The sequence below is a fragment of the Moschus berezovskii genome, chromosome 23 (genome assembly GCF_049115385.1).
Source record: "Moschus berezovskii isolate FMDL1 chromosome 23, NW_MosBer_1.0, whole genome shotgun sequence".
Lineage (NCBI taxonomy): Eukaryota > Metazoa > Chordata > Mammalia > Artiodactyla > Moschidae > Moschus > Moschus berezovskii.
The window spans coordinates 15,141,676-15,163,871 of record NC_142482.1 but is presented as its reverse complement, the minus strand read 5'-3'; the positions used below and the strand labels follow the sequence as shown (position 1 = coordinate 15,163,871).

At 40.6% G+C, this 22,196-nt stretch overlaps 1 protein-coding gene across 2 annotated transcripts in view; it reads left to right on the top strand.

The window, feature by feature from the left end:
- BEND6 (BEN domain containing 6) overlaps positions 1-22,196 on the top strand; it is a 70,242-nt gene that overhangs the window by 41,156 nt on the left and 6,890 nt on the right. For both annotated transcript variants that reach the window (XM_055407102.2, XM_088831068.1), the window contains exons 4-6: positions 1,212-1,432; positions 3,043-3,235; positions 8,289-8,425. In XM_055407102.2, the coding sequence (XP_055263077.1) occupies positions 1,212-1,432; positions 3,043-3,235; positions 8,289-8,416 (542 nt within the window). In that variant the 3' untranslated portion in view covers positions 8,417-8,425. The remainder of the gene's footprint in view (positions 1-1,211; positions 1,433-3,042; positions 3,236-8,288; positions 8,426-22,196) is intronic.

Genomic DNA, 22,196 nt, shown 5'->3' with positions numbered 1-22,196 from the left:
ATGCTGGCTCTTCTTTTCACTGAGTAGACCCTGATGGGCTATTTAACCTCTCTTGCCTCATTGTCCTCATCTGTAAATTGCGGGTAGTGATAATATTACATTAATACTTTCTTGAAGAATTGCAATGAGGAGCAAATGAACGAACACCAGGAAGTTCCCAAAATAGCGCCTGGCGCAGAATAAAAACCAGCTAAATGTCTGATGTTATTAAGTGCTCAATAAATAATTGCTGATAGAGCAACTGGCTATCGCATGAGAGGTGCTTAGCAAATGTTAGTTGAAAAGTATAGAATAAGGTTTTCTTCTTTAGCAAGTTTTTTCCTATTATTTTTCTATTAACATAGTAGTAAATGTACTGATTTGGACATATCATCACTATATCTGATGTTCAGGTATTTAATCATCTATAATTCTAAAGATTATGTAGCTCAATATATGCTTAGAAAAGTACAAAAAAGTTCCAGTATTTTCGCCACTCTACCAGGCATTACCCCCAACCGCAGAGTAAGGAGTTGAATTAGACGGGGTTCAAAGTGTCTTCCAACTCCAACAAAATGTTATTTGTCCTTAGGAAACAAACTAGATATAACAACAAAGAAGACCATTTTACATGGAGGCATGAAACCTATGAATGTGTAAGTTTCCATCTAAAAAAAGGAACAAAGAGAGCATTCAAGTTGACTCCCAAAATCCATCTGTTGTATGTGAACACATAGATTTTAATTGTGGCCATAAATCTGTAATAATTTGATGTCATTTGACTCCCTGACAAATCACACACTAAGATTATAGAAGATTTAGTGAGAAACCGATTTATTTAATCTTGTCGCTTAAATTGGCCTGATGGAAGGTGATACAATCAGTAATGTCTCCAAACAAGAGATTAAGCACCTTCAAGTAATACCATTAGCGATTAGAAAAAGAATCAACTTCTAAAAACATTTTTTAAGTTACAAAGTAGTGCATATATATTTGGATACAACAACCAAATGATTTAACACTGATCTACTGTTATTCAGCAATGATTAAATTATTGAGTAATAAAAAGTAAATGTGTTCCAATCACTGTTCTTATCATGTTTATTTTCCAGAGGTAGCAAGTGTTAGCAGTTTGTTCTATATACTTCTGTGCATAGACACACAATAAAAAATACGTGTCTATGCTGTTATGACAAGCATCTGTAAAGCGCTACTTGTTCTTGCCATTTTAGTGTTACCGCAGGCTGTCACTCAGTTTGAAGAACTGGTCGGTATGGCAGAGGCACTGCTCAAGGGTGGAGGAACCCTGTCCACATCCGCATCCACCCTCTGGAGAGCAGCGAACAACTCCTCACCAGATTCCTTTGCTTCTACGTGCAGTAATTCTAACTCTGATTCCAGTTCACCCATCTCCCTGAAAGCTGAGGAAGACCATCAGATGGATGAGAAACAGGTCAGCAGGGAGACTGTCCCGTCTTTCTCTGGGGTGCAGTTACAGGCAAAATGAAAATCACAGAACAACAAAGTCATTGTCCTATCAGATCACTTTATGGAACTTTAGGTCAATCATAATATTCTGATGACACAAAACAATTTTTTATAATAAATCTAATATCTGTGAAGCAAATATCCAGTTTAGAAAATAAATGGTGAACAATGATGAAGTTATTAAACTAGAAAATTCTTAAACCAGTGAGAAAAGGACAATTATGCATTAAAGGTTATAAAACTGTATTATTGAGACCAGGTGAATTTCAGCCTGTACATGCTGGCTGAACAGAATTCTTTGCCTTCTTTACCAGTTTTTCTTAATCAAGAAACAGAAGCTAAAAGTACAAGTTTTGTTAGAATCAGGCTGAGAAAATATGCCTTCAAGAGCAAGTAATAACTGTAAATGCTCACAATCTAGCATTCAGAACACTTGAATCTTAGTGTACCAGTTTCCTCCTGCGATGTAACAGGATCCCACTAACTGAGTGATTTATAATATTACAAACTCAAATGCTATAAACTCAAGGTGCTGGCTAGTTCTTTCCTTTCTAGAGGCTCAGGAAGGCTCTGTTTCCTGCCCGTGTGGGTTCTAGAATTCAGTTTCTTATGGCGCTACAGCTGAGTTCCCTGTTTTCTTGTCAACTGTAAACTGAAGGATGTTCCCACATGCCCTGATTCGTGGTCTTCTCCCACCGTCTTCAAAGCCAGTCAGAGCAGGGAAACCCCTCTCACTCGAGTCTCTCCTTCCTCTGTGTCTTCTTTCTTGCCCACTCTTCTGCGTTCAAAGGGCTCACGTGAGCCTTTCTTTATTATTATCAAACACTTATCATGTGCTTATTATGTACCAAACTGCTAAGTGTGTGTATATATTTATACACATAAAATTGTATATGTATGTGTGTATGTAAATATATGGAGAAGGAAATGGCAACCCACTCCGGTGTTCTTGCCTGGAGAATCCCAGGGACGGGGGAGCCTGGTGGGCTTCCGTCTATGGGGTCACACAGAGTCGGACACGACTGAAGTGACTTGGCAGCAGCAGCATGTAAATATATATTCATACTTGCAGTAAAGTACATCAATTTTAAGCGTAAAAAAGGTAAAATTTTAAAATGTCTCGTAATTAGATTGGGCCTTTCTGAATAACCCAGCATACTCTCCAACTTTCCCCATCTGAAGGTCCTTTAATGACTCCTGTAAAGCTGATTTTCCCATATAAGGTGACACATTCACAGGTTTCAGGGATGACAATGTGGTTGTTGTCCGTGGGCTATTATTCTATTTAGTAGGAAGGGTTGAGGGTGGAATAATCCTTAAAGCACCAAATCCAGATTACATGACAAGAATTTGAATATACTCTGGAACAAATACCTCATAAATATTGGGAATCTATCTCAAAAATAACGTCTAACTCTAACCCCTGATATATATATATATATATTAAATATATTGCCATCACCATAAAGAATGTTGATTTTGTTTTCTGGTCTGTATTAATTCAATGAATAGTATATTTCTTCTGATACTCCTTTCCTTTTTCAGTTATTTTTATTATTTTTTTTAATTTTTTAGTTCAAGATTGAAAAATGGCAGATTGCGCGTTGCAACAAGAGCAAGCCTCAGAAGTTCATCAATGATTTAATGCAAGTGCTTTACACAAATGAATACATGGCCACACACAGCCTGACGGGGGCAAAATCCTCTACTTCAAGGGACAAGGCCGTGAAACCAGCTATGAATCAGAATGAAGTTCAAGAGATTATAGGTGATATGATTGTATTATATTGTATCACATGAATCTGAAATTATTTCACCATTAAACATCTAGTTGTTCTTTCATTACCTTTTCTTCTTCAAATTTATTTTTCTATGAGAGAAGTATCTCAGGGTAGCTGAAACCTCTTATGATACATGCTGAATTTTCTGGAACAACTTTACATTAAAAGTGGTTAATGGGACTTCCTTGGTGGTCCAGCGGTTAAGAATCCGCCTGCCAATGCAGAGGACACAGGTTCGAGCCCTGGTCCGGGAAGATCCCATGTGTTGAGGAATATCTAAGCCCAAGTACCACAACTACTCAGAAGGACAGTGTGGGCCACCACAACTGGAGAAGGCCGATGAGCAGCGACAAGAACCCAGCAGGCCAAAAATTAATTAGTGTAACAAATATACAGAAAACGAAGATCATGGCATCTGGTCCCATCACTTCATGGGAAATAGATGGGGAAACAGTGGAAACAGTGTCAGACTTTATTTTTTTGGGCTCCAAAATCACTGCAGATGCTGATTGCAGCAATGAAATTAAAAGACGCTTACTCCTTGGAAGGAAAGTTATGACCAGCCTAGATATCATATTAAAAAGCAGAGACATTACTTTGCCAACCAAGGTCCGTCTAGTCAAGGCAATGGTTTTTCCCGTGGTCATGTATGGATGTGAGAGTTAGAATGTGAAGAAAGCTGATCGCCGAAGAATTGATGCTTTTGAACTGTGGTGCTGGAGAAGACTCTTGAGAGTCCCTTGGACTGCAAGGAGATCCAACCAGTCCACTCTAAAGGAGATCAATCCTGGGTGTTCATTGGAAGGACTGATGCTAAAGCTGAAACTCCAATACTTTGGCCACCTCATGCTACGAGTTGACTCACTGGAAAAGACTCTGATGCTGGGAGCGACTGGGGGTAGGAGGAGAAGGGGACGACAGAGAATGAGATGGCTGGATGGCATCACCGACTCGATGGACATGAGTTTGAGTGAACTCCGGGAGTTGGTGATGGACAGGGAGGCCTGGCGTGCTGTGGTTCATGGGGTCGCTAAGAGTCAGACACGATTGAGCGACTGAACTGAACTGAACTGAACAAATATAAGTAGTTATTCAAATAAAAATGAATTCTATATCACTGAAAAGCTTGAATTCATACAATTCATAGCTTTAGAAGAGTAACGTTTCAAAATTCACTCCAACAAATTTTAGTAACTGTTCATATCTTGTATTCGTTTTCTTATTTTGGTTAGAAATATCCCTTATCTTTTATTCAGAAAAATGAAGGTTAATGTAACCATCCTACCTACAGTTTTTAAGTTAATCTCCTTAAATATAATAATCTAGGTTATCAAGTAAAAATTTTCAGTACTCACTGAATCCCAGTTCTCTGGATTTTGAGAGTACTTCATTTCTTATTTGAAAAATGGTCAGTCAGAATCTGCTTCTTTCAGCTGATGCTAGGAATGGGTAAAAATAAATTCTCAGCATTTGGGGTCAAGGGCACGTGATATTTAGAGCAAGCAATAAGGGTAAAGCTGGGTGGCGCATTAGGAAGACTCATGCCGATGCTCTCAGTTTCTGATATAGAACTAGTTATCTCTTGCTTTGTTTTGGAGAGTCTGCCTATATACTCTGTAATATCTCATGGGTGTCTGGGCTGCTTTTTCAAAATGGAGGCAAAAATTATAAGGTGTGGTGCTTGGTGTTTTATCTCAGTTCATATCTTATGAGGCAAAGGCCTGATAATCTGGGCTTTTAATTAATTTACTTATTTTTCTTCAAGTATAGTTGATGTATCAGTTCAGTTCAGTTCAGTCACTCAGTCGTGTACGACTCTTTGCGACCCCATGAATCACAGCACGCCAGGCCTCCCTGTCCATCACCAACTCCCGGAGTTCACTCAAACTCATGTCCATCGAGTCGGTGATGCCATCCAGCCATCTCATTCTCTGTCATCCCCGTCTCCTCCCACCCCCAATCCCTCCCAGCATCAGAGTCTTTTCCAGTGAGTCAAGTCTTTGCATGAGGTGGCCAAAGTATTGCAGTTTCAGCTTTAGCATTAGTCCTTCCAATGAACACCCAGGACTGATCTCCTTTAGAGTGGACTGGTTGGATCTCCTTGCAGTCCAAGGGACTCTCAAGAGTCTTCTCCAGCACCACAGTTCAAAAGCATCAATTTTTCGGTGATCAGCTTTCTTCACAGTCCAACTCTCACACCCATACATGACCACTGGAAAAACCATAGCCTTGACTAGACGGACCTTGGTTGGCAAAGTAATGTCTCTGCTTTTTAATATACTGTCAAGGTTGGTCAGAACTTTTCTTCCAAGGAGTAAGCGTTTTTTAATTTCATGGCTGCAATCGGCATCCGCAGTGATTTTGGAGCCCCCCCAAAAAAAGTCTAACACTGTTTCCACTGTTTCCCCATCTATTTCCCATGAAGTGATGGGACCAGATGCCATGATCTTTGTTTTCTGAATGTTGAGCTTCAAGCCAACCTTTTCACTCTCCTCTGTCACTTTCATTGAGAGGCTTTTGAGTTCCTCTTCACTTTCTGCCATAAGGGTGGTGTCATCTGCATATCTGAGGTTATTGATATTTCTCCCGGAAATCTTGATTCCAGCTTGTGATTCTTCCAGCCCAGCATTCCTTATGATGTACTCTGCATATAAGTTAAATAAGCAGGGTGACAATATACAGCCTTGACGTACTCCTTTTCCTATTTGGAACCAGTCTGTTGTTCCATGTCCAGTTCTGACTGTTGCTTCCTGACCTGCATACAGGTTTCTCAAGAGGCAGGACAGGTGGTCTGGTATTCCCATCTCTTTCAGAATGTTCCACAGTTTATTGTGAGCCACACAGTCAAAGGCTTTGGCATAGTCAATGAAGCAGAAATAGATGTTTTTCTGGAACTCTCTTGCTTTCTCCATGATCCAGCGGATGTTGGCAATTTGATCTGTGGTGCCTCTGCCTTTTCTAAAACCTGCTTGAACATCTGGGAGTTCACGGTTCACATATTGCTGAAGCCTGGCTTGGAGAATTTTGAGCATGACTTTACTAGCGTGTGAGATGAGTGCAATTGTGCGGTAGTTGAGCATTCTTTCGCATTGCCTTTCTTTGGGATTGGAATGAAGACTGACCTTTTCCAGTCCTGTGGCCACTGCTGAGTTTTCCAAATTTGCTGGCATATTGAGTGCAGCACTTTCACAGCATCATCTTTGTGACAAGTAAGATTTGAAATAGCTCAACTGGAATTCCATCAGCTCCACTAGCTTTGTTCGTAGTGATGCTTTCTAAGGCCCACTTGACTTCACATTCCAAGATGTCTGGCTCTAGGTCAGTGATCACATTATCGTGACTATCTTGGTCATGAAGATCTTTTTTGTACAGTTTTTCTGTGTATTCTTGCCACCTCTTCTTAATATCTTCTGCTTCTGTTAGGTCCATACCATTCCTGTCCTTTATCCAGCCCATCTTTGCATGAAATGTTCCCTTGGAATCTCTAATTTTCTTGAAGAGATCTCTTGTTTTTCCTATTCTGTTGTTTTCCTCTATTTCTTTGCATTGATCGCTGAGGAAGGCTTTCTTATCTCTCCTTGCTATTCTTTGGAACTCTGCATTCAGATGCTTATATTTTTCCTTTTCTCCTTTGCTTTTCGCTTCTCTTCTTTTCACAGCTATTTGTAAGGCCTCCTCAGACAGCCATTTTGCTTTTTTGCATTTCTTTTCCATGGGGATGGTCTTGGTCCCTGTCTCCTGTACAATGTCACGAACCTCTGTCCATAGTTCATCAGGCACTCTATCTATCAGATCTAGTCCCTTAAATCTATTTCTCACTTCGACTGTATGATCATAAGGGATTTGATTTAGGTCATATCTGAATGGTCTAGTGGTTTTCCCTACTTTCTTCAATTGCAGTCTGAATTTGGCAATAAGGAATTCATGATCTGAGCCATATGCGGTAGTTTGAGCATTCGTTGGCATTGCCTTTCTTTGGGATTGGAATGAAGACTGACCTTTTCCAGTCCTGTGGCCACTGCTGTGTTTTCCAAATTTGCTGGCATATTGAGTGCAACACTTTCACAGCATCATCTTTCAGGATTTGAAATAGCTCAACTAGAATTCCATCACCTCCACTAGCTTTGTTCGTAGTGATGCTCTCTAAGGCCCACTTGTCTTCACATTCCAAGATGTCTGGCTCTAGGATAGTGATCACACCATCGTGATTATCTTGGTCGATGTATGGTATTACATAAATTACAGGTGCACAATATAGTGTTCCGGGGCTTCCCAGGTGGCTCAGTGGTAAAGAATCCAGCTGCCAATGCACAGGAGCACAGGAGATATGGGTTCAGTCCCTGGGTGGGAAAGATCTCCCACTGGCAACCCACTCCAGCATTCTTGCCTGGAGAATCCTATGAACAGAGGAGCCTGGCTGGCTATAATCCATGGGGTAAAATAAGAGTCGGACACGGCTCAGTGACTGAGCATGCACACATGCAAAATAGTGTTTCACAGTTTTTAATGTTTATACTCTATTTACACTTATTATAAAATATTGGCTCTATTTCCCAGGTTGTACAATGAACGTGAAAGAGAAAGTTGCTCAGCCATTTCAGACTCTTTGCAACCTCATGGATTGTATTCTCCAGGCCAGAATAGTGGAGTGGATAGTCTATCCCCTCTCCAGGGGATCTTCCCAACAGAGGGATTAAACCTAAGTCTCCAGCATTGCAGGAAGATTCTTTACCAGTTTAGCCACCAGGGCAGCCAAAGAATACTGGAGTAGATAGCCTATCCCTTCTCCAGGGGATCTTTCTGACTCAGGATTCAAACCAGGGTCTCCTGCATTGTAGGGAGATTCTTGACCAGCTGAGCCACAAGAGAAACCCATATAACTCACTTTATGCATAATCATTGTATCTCTTATCCCCCCAGCCCAACATCGCCCCTCCCCTACTCCCCCCCTCCCCACTGGTGACCACTGCTTTGTTCTTTGTTTTTGTGACGCTAATCCCATCTGATAAAGTGTTTCTCTGTGTTTTGTTGTTGTTACAGGAATCACAAAGCAATTATTTCCCAACACAGATGACGTTTCAATCAGGAGAATGATAGGGCAAAAGCTAAACAACTGTACCAAGAAGCCAAATTTAAGCAAAACTCTGAACTCTCAGGATATTAAGTAGATCCTCTCGGTAAGTCTTGTCAATCTTTGTAATCCTTTCAGTGTAGCAAGACTATGCAATACCTGTACCCATGAGACAGCCTTTCCCAAACACTCTGCTGGAGGAGACCAGTTGGCTGTGCAAAGTTGATGAGTGTTCCTGGGGATGAAGCAAGGACAGGGAAGGGGATGTAAACTTGGGAAATGCTGGGTCAGGTACACAGATTCTCCTCTCCCAGAGCCTCTCAAATATTCTGATGCCCTTTAAACATGCCCGAGTGCAGCAGAAATCTCTAAGAAGGGCATATTGTGTATAGTGTTTCCCAAGTGCATTTCACTGAGGAAGTTTTGTTTTTCTTCATATCTTAACTATGGGTGGAGCTAGAAGGGAGCCAAGGGAAAGACACATGACAATTTAGGAAGTGCTTTTCTAGAATAAGGGGGGTACAGACCCCTGGGAGGTCCCTGAGGGCCATCACCGGGGCTACACTTACAACGCTGAACAGAGAACAAACCGCTGGTCGAGGGTCTCCTCTACCATCCCATCCTGCCTCCCCCTGTCTTTAAATCTTTCAGTCAGTTGTTACAGTTTATATTTGTTAAATAAGTATTTTTACCAATGAATTTGTATTAAAATACTCAAAGGAAGAACTATTTATTTTTAGTGAGTTCTAAAGGAAATTTACTTTATGATCAGGCCTTGCCCTAGGCAAGACTGTGATGTGGAATTGCATTTGCTTTACTAACTGAAAATCCTGGCCTTTTCACCTGTCCTCACTCTTCCTCTTCATTATTTTGATGGAAAATACATGACACATGTGCATTATTATGCTTTTAATAACTTTTAAACAGAGGTATATGATAAGCAAGTGAGGGCAGGTTTTCCTTCCATTTTCTTTACTTCTACCTTTGACTTCCACTTTGCCTGCTCTCTGCCTGATTCGTCACCTTGAGACCATGTCATTTGTCTTTTTCCTCTGACTGTGTTTTAAATAGATGTGGATATGAGTGTGATACAGTGATTCCCCCTTCCATCACTGACTACCACCTCATTCTTCTTGAAGGTCCCTTACTATGTTGCTATACATTTAAGGCTACCTGAGGGTCAACAATAGTCTCTCTTCCTATAATAAAATGACCAAAAAACCTACTGATAACAGCTGCAGGAAATTCTTTCCCGTGGCTCATACATACTGGCAGACCTACCTGAAGAATTTATAAAAGGTAGAGATACTTGTATCCTTTTTCTCCCCAGAGATTAAAAATTTCAGTAGATGGTGAATCTCACAACCACCCAGTTAAGAGATAATTGCTTAAAAGAGCCCTTGGAACTTCTTGGGTTTTTTTTATTTTATTTTATTGAAGTACAGTTGATTTACAATGTTAATTTCTACTGTAGAGCAAAGTGATTTACATATATATATATACATATATGTATATATTCTTTTTCATATTCTTTTCATTATGGTTAATCCCAGGATATTCAAAATATGGTCTTCTTTTTTGACATGAGGCTACTCAGTCATATCATGGCCAAGTTCCCCGTCTACGGGTCATGTTACCAGACCTCCAAGTCACAGGGCTCTCTTTTGGAGCACATAATTGTGTCTCAGAGCTCTGCAAAGCATTTTAATATCCTAACTTCTTCCTGTTTTATATCCCAGGCTGCTGAGGGTAGGCATGAAACTCATATCTGATAACAGCAGAATATTGAAGAAATTAAAGTTAAAAGGTTTTTCTATCAGTTTTGCTTGCACTGGCCAGTCATAAAATCACCCGTTGATGACATTAATTAAAACTGAAAGGAAGAAGGAATCCTTTGTTTTGAATGTAGGAAGCGCTGGTGCCTTGTGCACCTGAGGTTGGGTACCAAGATGCTTGGAATGCATACATTCAAAATGCATACATTTTGAATCAGAGGTAGAGATAAACAGTAGAATGGGATTTTTGTTTAATTGGCAGATACCTTTCATTTGAGGTATGGGCTCAATCCAGTTATTTCAAAAGGACTGAGAAAATACACCGGGAAAGACAGGGTCACGGAAGACCTGATTCAGCCGTGCCGGATGAGTGAGTCAGATACAGCGCCACCTGGTGGAGCACTGCGACACTTCTCTCTTCTTGCTCATTTAACGAGGGGGAGCCTAAAGTGACTGCATTCATTCAGGCAAACCATACTCCTCCTCACCGTGCCTTCAAAAGTATTCTTTGGAAAAATCATTGTTCTCCCATTACTGCAGTAAAAGCAGTATATACTGCAAAACCATGTAGATTTTTATGAATTCCAATATATCCAGGAAACCCAGCAGGCCTACTGGGGCTCTGGTAGACTGTGCCCCCCATTCAGGACTGAGCTCCCAGTGGCCCCCAGCTTGGATTTGGGAAGACTACCATTTCCCAGCTCAGACTTCTCTTTCTAAGAGTAAGAGCTAAGCCCATCCTGCCACTTTGAGTCCACCCCCTCTCACTTCTGTGACTTGTCTGCAGCGCTCACTCTGCCTAGAGCTTCATGTTACCAATCTTTCTGACCTTTCTCCATTGTTCTGCTTTTTTCTTACAAGAACTATAGAAAATTTTGTCTATAAGGATTACAGAATGTTAGACTATCACCTCTGTAACATTCTGCCGTGGTCAAACAGCCTTCTGAAATGTCCAAGGCTGCTGCAGTGTATATAATCTCTACCATAATATTACATGTGCATGTAACTTAAAGGCGACCTAATACAGGAGTGCTCAAACAAGGTGGGAGGGATTTTGTCCCCTGCCCCTGAAAGGAGATATTTGAAAATGTCTTGGAGGCATTTGGGTTAGAGAGGCACCAGGGATGCTGCTATACATCCAACAATATACAGGACAGCCCCCACAGCAAAGAATTAGCCAGTCCAACTGTCGATTCTGCCTAAGTTGAGAAAGTGAAAGTTGCTCACTCGTGTCCGACTCTTTGCAACCCCATGGACTGTACCGTGCATGGAATTCTCCAGGCCAGATTACTGGAGTGTGTAGCCTTTACCTTCTCCAGGGGATCTTACCAACCCAGGGATCAAACCCAGGTCTGTCCCATTGCAGACAGATTCTTTCCCAGCTGAGCCACAAAGGAAGCCCAAGAATACTGGAGTGGGTAGCCTATCCCTTCTTCAAGGGATCTTCCTGACCCAGGAGTCAAACCAGGGTCTCCTGCACTGCAGGCAGATTCTTTACCAACTGAGCTATGAGGGAAGCCCAAGGCTGAGAAATCCTGAAGTGAATGATTTCCTGGTCACCGGGATGGTAGAGTCAGAAGACCCTGAGCATACGAAGAAGGAACCACAACAGGAAGGGTAGGAAGGGTGGAGACGTGGTATAGTCAAGACCCAAGTAAGTAACCAACGAACAGGAGGATAGTCACAATCGCAGAGGTTCTCCCCAAGGAGTGAAGGGTCCAAGACCTATATCAGGCTTCCCAGGCGTGGGGATCCTGGCACCAGGAAGACAAGCCCCCAGAATATCTGGCTTTGAAGGTGCAGCTTGCATTCAGGAGAGCTAGAGGCCTGTAGGAAATAGAGACCCCACTCAAACAGGGCATGCGCAGAATCTCACACACTGTAAATCCCAGTTCAGAAGCAACAATCTGAAAGAAGCCTGGGTCAGACTCACTTGCTGCCCTTGGACAGCCTCCTGGACCAGCAGGAGGCAACGGGCACTTCCCTAGAGACAGAGACACTGGTGGCAGCCACTTTTGGGAGCTCATTCTACCACGAGGACACTGGTACTGGCAAGCACCAGTTTGGAGCCCTCTCTCTAGCCTATTAGCTGCAGGACTTACCCACCCACCAGCCAGTCACCACTAGTCTCGGGACCCCTCAGGCTGAGCAGGGACCTGGCCCCACCCTCTAGCAGGCTGGCAGAAGCCCTGGTACCCCCAAGGCCAGAACCAACACTGGGAGCCCTTGACACACAGCCAGCGTGCCAAGACCACACCTCACACCAGTGGGCTGGCACAAGCCTCAGGACCCACTGGGCCCCACAGAACCTGCCCTGGATCACCCTGAGCCTGCAGCCAGCTCACCAGGATCCTGTCTTGCCCACCAGTGGCTCAGCATAAATTCCAGGGCTTCGCAGGCCTGGCAGCCAGCTGTGCCAGGATGTGGCCCCTTCTACCAGCAGCCAGTAGCTTCTGCAGGTGGCAGGGCTTGGCAGCCAACTGGACAAGGGAGAGTCCCATATACCAGCACGCCCAGAGCATGCTCCACCACAACAGGAGGGTCCACTCAGCCTACATGGGGCACCCTGATAGCATACAAGGGGAGTGTGCTACTGGTACCCACAGCATTTCTCCTACATAAGTCCACTTCTCCAAAACTTGCATGGAAAGGTAAGCAACCTATCTAGTTGTATTCAAGGGAACTTCCATTACACTGTCAGCCAACTTTTCAACAGAAACTATACAGGCCAGAAAGGCATGGCACGGTATAGTCAAAGTGATAAAAAGAGAAACCTAAATCAAAATATTCCACCAATCAAGGCTCTTGTTGACATTTGAAGGAGCGTTTCCCAGACAAGTACCACACTGTTTAGTTCCTCTTCACTTTCTGCCATTATATCATTTGCATATCTGAGGTTGTTGATATGTCTCCTGGCAATCTTGACTCCAGCTTATAATTCTTCCAGCCTGGCATTTTGTATGATGTACACTGCAAAGAAGTTAAATAAGCAGGGTGACAATGCACAGCCTTCTCATACTTTTTTCCCAATTTTTAACTAGTCCATTGTTCCATGTCCCATTAACTGTTGCTTCTTGACCCGCATACAGGTTTTTCAGGAGGCAGATAAGGTGTTCTGGTATTCCCATCTCTTTAAGAATTTTCCAGTTTCTTATGATCCACACAGTGAAAGGCTTTAGCATAGTCAGTGAAGCAGAAATAGATTCTAAATTTCCTGGAAATTGTGATCCAACGATTACATTCTGTGATCCAAGAAATGTTGAAAATTTGATCTCTAATTCCTCTGCCTCTTTAAAAACCAACTTGGACATCTAGAAGTTCTTGGTTTTCATACTCCAGAAGACTAACTTGAAGGATTTTGAACATAACTTTACTAACATGTAAAATGAGTGCAATTGTACCCTAGTTGGAAAATTCTAAAAAAAAAAGCATTGCCCTTTTTTGTGATTGGAATGAAAACTGACCTTTCCTAGTCTTGTGACCACTATTGAGCTTTCCAAATTTGCTGTCATATTGAGGGCAGCACTTTAACAGCATCATCTTTTAGGATTTGAAATAGCTGGAATTCCATCACCTCCACTAGCTTTATTCCTAGTAATGCTTCCTACGGCCCATTTGACTTCACACTCCAGGATGTCTGGCTCTAGGTGAGTAACCACATCATTGTGGTTATCCAGGTCATTAAGACCTTTTTTTTTTTTTTCTGGTTGAACAACAGCTTTTCTTAAAAACATGTAAAACCACTCCCACTTGTGAGTTAGTATATCTACATTATTACCTTTAATTGCAATCTACTGTTTCATGTTATACATCACTATAGTTTATTTATTTATTGTTTTTGTTTTTTTGGTCTATATTTTAGTTTATTTATTTTTTAATTGAGGGATAATTGCTTTACAGAATTTTGTTGTTTTCTGTCGAATTTCAACATGAATAAGCCATAGGTATACATATATCCCCTCCCTTTTGAACCTCCCTCCCGTCTCCCTCCCCATCTCACCCCTCTAGGTTGATACAGGGCCCCTGTTTGAGTTTCCAGAGCCACACAGCAAATTCCCGCTGGCTGTCTATTTTACATGTGGTGATGTCAGTTTCCATGCTGCTCTCTCCACACAGCTCACCCTCCCCTCCCCTCTCCCCATGTCCACAAGTCTATTCTCTATGTCTGCTTCTCCATTGCTGCCCTGCAAATAAATTCTTCAGAACCATTTTTCTAGATTCCGTATATGTACATTCAGTTCAGTTCAGTTAGGTTCAGTCGCTCAGTCGCGTCCGACCCTTTGAGACCCCATGAATCACAGCAAGCCAGGCCTCCCTGTCCATCACCAACTCCCGGAGTTCACTCAAACTCATGTCCACAGAGTCAGTGATGCCATCCAGCCATCTCATTCTCTGTCGTCCCCGTCTCCTCCCACCCCCAATCCCTCCCAGCATTAGAGTCTTTTCCAGTGAGTCAACCCTTCACATGAGGTGGCCAAAGTACTGGAGTTTCAGCTTTAGCGTCAGTCCTTCCAATGAACACCCAGGACTGATCTCCTTTAGAGTGGACTGGTTGGATCTCCTTGCAGTCCAAGGGACTCTCAAGAGTCTTCTCCAGCACCACAGTTCAAAAGCATCAATTCTTCGGTGATCAGCTTTCTTCACAGTCCAACTCTCACATCCATACATGACCACTGGAAAAACCATAGCCTTGACTAGACGGACCTTGGTTGGCAAAGTAATGTCTCTGCTTTTAAATATGCTATCTAGGTTGGTCATAACTTTCCTTCCAAGGAGTAAGCGTCTTTTAATTTCCTGGCTGCAATCAGCATCTGCAGTGATTTTGGAGCCCCCCCCCCAAAAAAAGTCTGACACTGTTTCCACTGTTTCCCCATCTATTTCCCATGAAGTGATGGGACCAGATGCCATGATCTTAGTTTTCTGAATGTTGAGCTTCAAGCCAACATTTTCACTCTCCTCTTTCACTTTCATCAAGAGGCTTTTGAGTTCTTCTTCACTTTCTGCCATAAGGGTGGTGTCATCTGCATATCTGAGGTTATTGATATTTCTCCCGGCAATCTTGATTCCAGCTTGTGCTTCTTCCAGCCCAGCGTTCCTCATGATGTACTCTGCATATAAGTTAAATAAGCAGGGTGACAGTATACAACCTTGACGTACTCCTTTTCCTATTTGGAACCAGTCTGTTGTTCCATGTCCAGTTCTAACTGTTGCTTCCTGACCTGCATACAGGTTTCTCAAGAGGCAGGTCAGGTGCTCTGGTATTCCCATCTCTTTCAGAATTTTCTACAGTTTATTGTGATCCACACAGTCAAAGGCTTTGGCATAGTCAATGAAGTAGAAATAGATGTTTTTCTGGAACTCTCTTGCTTTCTCCATGATCCAGCGGATGTTGGCAATTTGATCTGTGGTGCCTGTGCCTTTTCTAAAACCTGCTTGAACATCTGGGAGTTCACGGTTCACATATTGCTAAAGCCTGGCTTGGAGAATTTTGAAGTATGTGATATTTATTTTCTCTTTCTGACTTACTTCACTCTGTATAATAGGCTCTAGGTTCATCCACCTCATTAGAATCAAATGCGTTCCTTTTTATGGTTGAGCAATATTCCATTGTGTATATGTACCACAATTCTTTATCCATTCATCTGTTAATGGACATCTAGGTTGCTTCATGTTCTAGCTATTATAAATAGTGCTGAAATGAACAATGGGATACCTGTGTCTTTTTCAATTTTGGTTTCTTCAGGGTATGTGCCTAGGAGAGGGATTGCTGAGTCATATGATGGTTTTATTCCTAGTTTTTTAAGGAATCTCCATACGGTCTTCCATAGTGGCTGTATCAATTTACATTCCCACCAACAGTGCAAGAGGATTCCCTTTTCTCCACACCCTCTCCAGCATTTGTTGTTTGTAGATTTCTGATGATGGCCAATCTGACCAGTGTGAGGTGATATATCATTGTAATTTTGATTTGCATTTCTCTAATAATGAGGAATGTTGAACATCTTTTCATGTGCTTGTTTGTCATCTGTCTGTCTTCTTTGGAGAAATGTCTGTTTAGGTCTTTTTCCCACTTTTTGATTGGGTTGTTTGTTTTTTTGGTATTGAGCTGTATGAGCTGCTTGTATATTTTGGAAATTAATCCTTTGTCAGTTGTTTCATCTGCTAATATTTTCTCCCATTCTGAGGGTTGTCTTTTCACCTCGCTTATAGTTTCCTTTGCTGTGCAAAAGCTTTTCTGTTTAATCAGGTCTCATTTGTTTACTTTTGTTTTTATTTCCATTACTCTAGGAGGTGGGTCATAGAGGATCTTGCTTTGATTTATGTCGTCAAGTGTTCTGCCTGTTTTTCTCTAAGGGTTTTCTAGTTTCTGGTCTTACATTTAGGTCTTTAATCTATTTTGAGTTTCTCTTTGTGTATGGTGTTAGGAAGTGTTCTAATTTCATTCTTTTGCTTGTAGCTGTCCAGTTTTTCCATCAGCATTTATTGAAGAGGCTGTCTTTGCCCCGTTGCATATTCTTGCCTCCTTTGTCAAAAATAAGGTACCCATAGGCACGTGGGTTTATTTCTGGGCTTTCTATCTTGTTCCATTGGTCTATATTTCTGTTTTTGTGCTGGTACCATACTGTCTTGATGACTATAGTTTTGTAGTATAATCTGAAGTCAGAAAGGTTGATTCCTCCAGCTCCATTCTTCTTTCTCAAGACTGCTTTAGCTATTTGGGGTCTCTTGTGTTTCCATTTGAATTTTGAAGTTTTTTTTTCTAGTTCTGTGAAAAATGTCATTGGTAATTTGATAGGGATTGCATTGAATCTGTAGATTGTGTCTGGTAGTATAGTCATTTTCACAATATTGATTCTTCCTACCCAGGAACATGGAATCTCTCTCCATCTGTTTGTGTCATCTTTGATTTCTTTCATCAATGTCTTAAAATTTTCTGTGTACAGTTCTTTTGTCTCCTTAGGTAAGTTTATTCCTAGATATTTTATTTTTTTGTTGCAGTGGTGAATGGGATTGATTCCTTGATTTCTCTTTCTGATTTTTCATTGTTAGTATGTAGAAATGCAAGTGATTTCTGTGTATTGATTTTGTATCCTGTGACTTTGCTAAATTCACTGATTAGCTCTAGTAATTTTCTGATAGTATCTTTATGGTTTTCTATGTTCAGTAACATGTCATCTGCAAACAGTGAGAGCTTTACTTCTTTCCAATCTGGATTCCTTTTATTTCTTTTTCTTCTCTGATTGCTGTAGCTAGGACTTCCAGAACTATGTTGAATAACAGTGGTGAAACTGAGCGCCCTTGTCCTGTTCCTGATCTTAGCGGGATGCTTTCGGTTTCTCACCATTGAGAATAATGTTTGCTGTAGGCCTATCATATATGGCCTCTACGATGTTGAGGTAGGTTCCTTCTGTGCCCATTTTTTGAAGAGTTTTCATCATAAATGGGTGCTGAATTTTGTCAAAGGCTTTTTCTGCATCTATTGAGATTGTCATATGATTTTTATCTTTCAATTTGTTAATATGTTGTATCACATTGATTGATTTGTGTATATTGAAGAATCCTGCATTCCTGGAATAAACCCAACTTGCTCGTGGTGTATGAGCTTTTTAATGTATTGTTCAATTCTGTTTGCTAAAATTTTGTTGAGGATTTTTGCATCTATGTTCATCAGTGATGTTGACCTGTGGTTTTCTTTTTCTGTGTTGTCTCTGTCTGGTTTTGGTATCAGGGTGATGGTGGCTTCATAGAATGAGTTTGGAAGTGTTCCTTCCTCTGCAATTTTTTGAAAGAGTTTTAGAAGAATAGGCACTAGCTCTTCTCTAAATGTTTGACAGAATTCTCCTGTGAAACTGTCTGGTCTTGGGCTTTTTTTGTGGGGGAGGTGTGTCATTGCAGCTTCAATTTCAGTGATTGTAATTGGGTGGTTCATAATTTCTACTTCTTCCTTCAGTTTTGAAAGATTGAACTTTTCTAAGAATCTCTGTTTCTTCCAGGTTATCCATTTTATTGCCATATAGTTATTCATAATAGTCTCTTATAATCCTTTGTATTTCTGCATTGTCTGTTGTAAGCTCTCCTTTTTCATTTCTAATTATGTTGATTTGATTCTTCTCTCTTTTTTCCTTGATGAGTCTGGCTAAAGTTTTGTCAGCTTTGTGTATCTTCTCAAAGAAGCAGCTTTTAGTTTTATTAAGCTTTAATCTTGTTTCTTTCATTTCTTTTTCAGTTATTTCTGCTCTGATTTTTATGATTTCTTTCCTTTTGCTAATTTTGGGGGGTTTTGCTCTTCTTTTTCCAGTTGTTTTAAGTGTAAAGTTAGGTTGTATATTCAGTGTTTTTCTTGTTTCTTGAGGTAGGATTGTGCTGCTATAAACTTCCTTCTTAGAACTGCTTTTGCTGCATCCCATAGGTTTTGAGTTGTGTTTTCATTGCCATTTGTTTCTAGAAATTTTTGGATCTCCCTTTTGATTTCTTCAGTAACCTGCTGGTTATTTAGAAACGTATTGTTTAATCTCCATGTGTTTGTGTTTTTTACAGCTTTTTTTTCTTGTATCTGATATCTAGTCTCATAGCATTGTGGTCAGAAAAGATGCTTGATATGATTTCAATTTTCTTAAATTTACTGAGGTGTGATTTGTGACCCAAGATGTGGTCTATCCTGGAGCATATTCCATGTGCAGTTGAGAAGATGTATTCTTCTCCATTTAGATGGAATGTCCTGAAGATGCCAGTGAGATCCATCTCATCTAATGCTTCAGTTAAGACTTGTGTTTCCTTATTAATTTTCTGTTTCGAAGATCTGCCCACTGGAGTGAGTGGAGTGTTAAAGTCTCCTACTATTATTGTGTTACTGTCAGTTTCTCCTTTTATGTCTGTTAGTGTTTGTCTTAATGTACTGAGGTGCTCTTATGTTGGGTGCATAGATATTTACAGTTGTTACGTCTTCCTCTTGGATTGATCCCTTGATCATAATGTAGTGTCCTTCCTTATCTCTTGTAATCTTCTTTATTTTAAAGTCTATTTTGTCTGATATGAAGATTGCTACTCCAGCTCTCTTTTGCTTTCCATGTGCATGGAATATATTTTTCCAGCTAGACTATATTTTTCCATCTAGACATCTAGAATGTATTTTTCCATCCAGACTCTCACTTTCAGTCTATACGTGTCTTTAGGTCTGAAGTGGGTTTCTTGCTGACAGCATATATATGGGTCTTGTTTTTGTATCCATTCAGCCAGTCTGCGTCTTTGGGTTGGAGCATTTAATCCGTTTACATTTAAAGTAATTATTGATATCTATGTTCCTATTGCCAGTTTCTTAACTGTTTGGGGTTTGATATTGTAGATCTTTTTCTTCTCTTGTATTTCTCAACTCTATAAATCCCTTTAACATTTGTTGTAAAGCTGATTTGGTGGTACTGAATTCTCTTAACTTTTGCTTGTCTGAAAAGCTTTTGATTTCTCCATCAATTTTGAATGAGGTCCTTGTTGGGTACTGTAATCTTGGTTGTAGATTTTTCCCTTTCAGTACTTAAAATATATCCTGCCATTCCCTTCTGGCCTGCAGAGTTTCTGCTGAAAGATCAGCTGTTAAGCATATCGGGTTTCCCTTGTATGTTATTTGTTTCTTTTCCCTTGCTGCTTTTAATATTCTTTACTTGTGTTATTGGAGGGACTGATGCTAAAGCTGAAACTGCAATACTTTGGCCACCTCATGCGACGGGTTGACTCACTGGAAAAGACTCTGATGCTGGGAAAGGTTGGGGGAGGGAGGAGAAGGGGACGACGGAGAATGAGATGGCTGGATGGCATCACCGACTCTGTGGACATGGGTTTGAGTGTACTCCGGGACTTGGTGATGGACAGGGAGGCCTGGCGTGCTGTGATTCATGGGGTCGCGGAGAGTCGGACATGACTGAGCGACTGAACTGAACTGAACTTGTGTTTAGTCTGTTTTAGTTTGATTGTTATGTGTCTTGGCCTGTTTCTCCTTGTATTTATCCTGTATGGGACTCTTTGTGCCTCTTGGACTTGACTGATTATTTCCTTTTCCATGTTGGGGTTATTTTCACCCATAGGCTCTTCAAACATTTTCTCATACCTTTTCTTTTTCTCTTCTTCTTCTCGGACCCCTACAATTCAAATGTTGGTGCATTTGACATTGTCCCAGAGGTCTCTGAGACTATCCTCAGTTCTTTTCACTCTTTTCATTCATTCATACTTTATTCTGTTCTTCAGAAGTTATTTCTACGATTTTATCTTCCAGCTCACTGATTCATTCTTCTGCTTCAGATATTCTGCTATTGATTCCTTCTGCAGTATTTTTAATTTCAGTAATTGTGTTGTTTGTCTCTGTATGTTTACTCGTTAATTCTTCTAGGTCTTTGTTAATTGATTCTTTCATTTTCTCCATTCTGATTTCAAGGTTTTTGATCATCTTTACTATTATTATTCTTATTTCTTTTTCAAGTAGTTTGACTATTTCCTCTTCATTTATTTTGGCTTCTGTGTTTCTAGTTTTACTCGTTTGTGCAGTATTTCTCTGCCATTTCATTACTTTTCTTAAACTTAAGGTGTTTGAGGTCTCCTTTTCCGAGGCTTCAAGGTTGAATCCTTTCTTCCTTTTGGTTTCTGCCCACCTAATGTTGGTGCAGTGGTTTGTATAAACTTCATATCGAGTGAGATTTGTGCTGCTTTTGTTGTTGTTGTTGTTTTTCCTCTGATGGGCAAGGCTGAGTAAGGTGGTAATCCTGTCGCCTGATGATTGGGTTTGTATTTTTGTTTTGTTTGTTGTTTGGATGAGGCATCCTGCACAGGGTGCTACTCATGGTTGGGTGATGCTGGGTCTTGTATTCAAGTGGTTTCCTTTGTGGGAGTTTTCACTATTTGATAATCCCTAGGATTAGTTCTCTGGTAGTCTGGGGTCTTGGAGTCAGTGCCCTCACTCCAAAGGCTCAGGGCTTGATCTCTGGTCAGGAATGAAGATTCCAGAAGTGGTTTGCTATGGCATTAAGTGAGATTAAAACAAATACCCAAAAATGAGGAACCAAAGATGAACTCCAGACAAATGGCAGTTACAAAATCAGGCAAAATAATTAAAATAATGGAATATACAGCTATATATATACACCCGTAAGCAAAATCAAAACAGTCCAGCAAAAGTAAAGTACAATAGATTGACCTGGCTAACAAAGGAAATCAAAAATTATATCTGCCAGTTAGGAACAAAACTAACTAAAGCACAAACTGGAAAACAAAACTAGAGTAAGGTGCCAGTTGAGGATTAAAGCAAAGAAAACAAAACTAACAAATAAGTTGAGAGGAAAGTAAAGAAAAAAAAACAAAGAAAGAATAGATATTCAAGGTTAAACAGAGGTAGATAAAGAAGATTTATATACATTAAAGATTAACTGCAAGGGGAAAAGAACAGTAGGAAAAAGCAAACAAAGGAATAAATGTAGAAATAATAATAATAGGTTTAAAAATTAAAATTTAAAAAAAGAAAAGGAAAGAAAAAAGAAGAAAATGAAAGAAAAATAAAATAAAAAACCTCTGCAGAACTGCAAAGGCCCAATGTAGAAGCAGAGGTTTATAACAACAATAAAATGTGTGATTGAAAGAAAAAAGCTCAAAAACTTAATTAGATTTCATAGTCCAATAAAATTGACAGCTACAACGGAAGAGGGGGGAAAGAGGGAAAAAAAGAAAAAGAAAGAATATCCAAAAGAACTACAGAACAAGTCAAAACGTAAGAGGAATAAATGTTTTTCTTGAGTTACTGCTGTCAGGGAGTCACAGTCCACCTCACCTCCCTAGGATGCCCTCCAACACTGTGCTGGTCTCCGGACATGCTGTGGAGGTTGCTCAGATTCTAATCTGGTCCTACTCCTGTGTGTTCTTGCCTCCAGTGATCACAGCTATCAGAACTAGTGTGCTTTCTTTTGTGGGAGCTCTCAACATCCTTTTATATATTCCATAGACACAAAGTCTGCCTAGTTGATTGTGTGGATTTAATCTGCAGCTTGTACAGCTGGAGGGGAGGTTTTGGGTCTTCTTCCTTAGCCACACTGCCCCTGGGTTTCAATTGTGGTTTTATTTCCACCT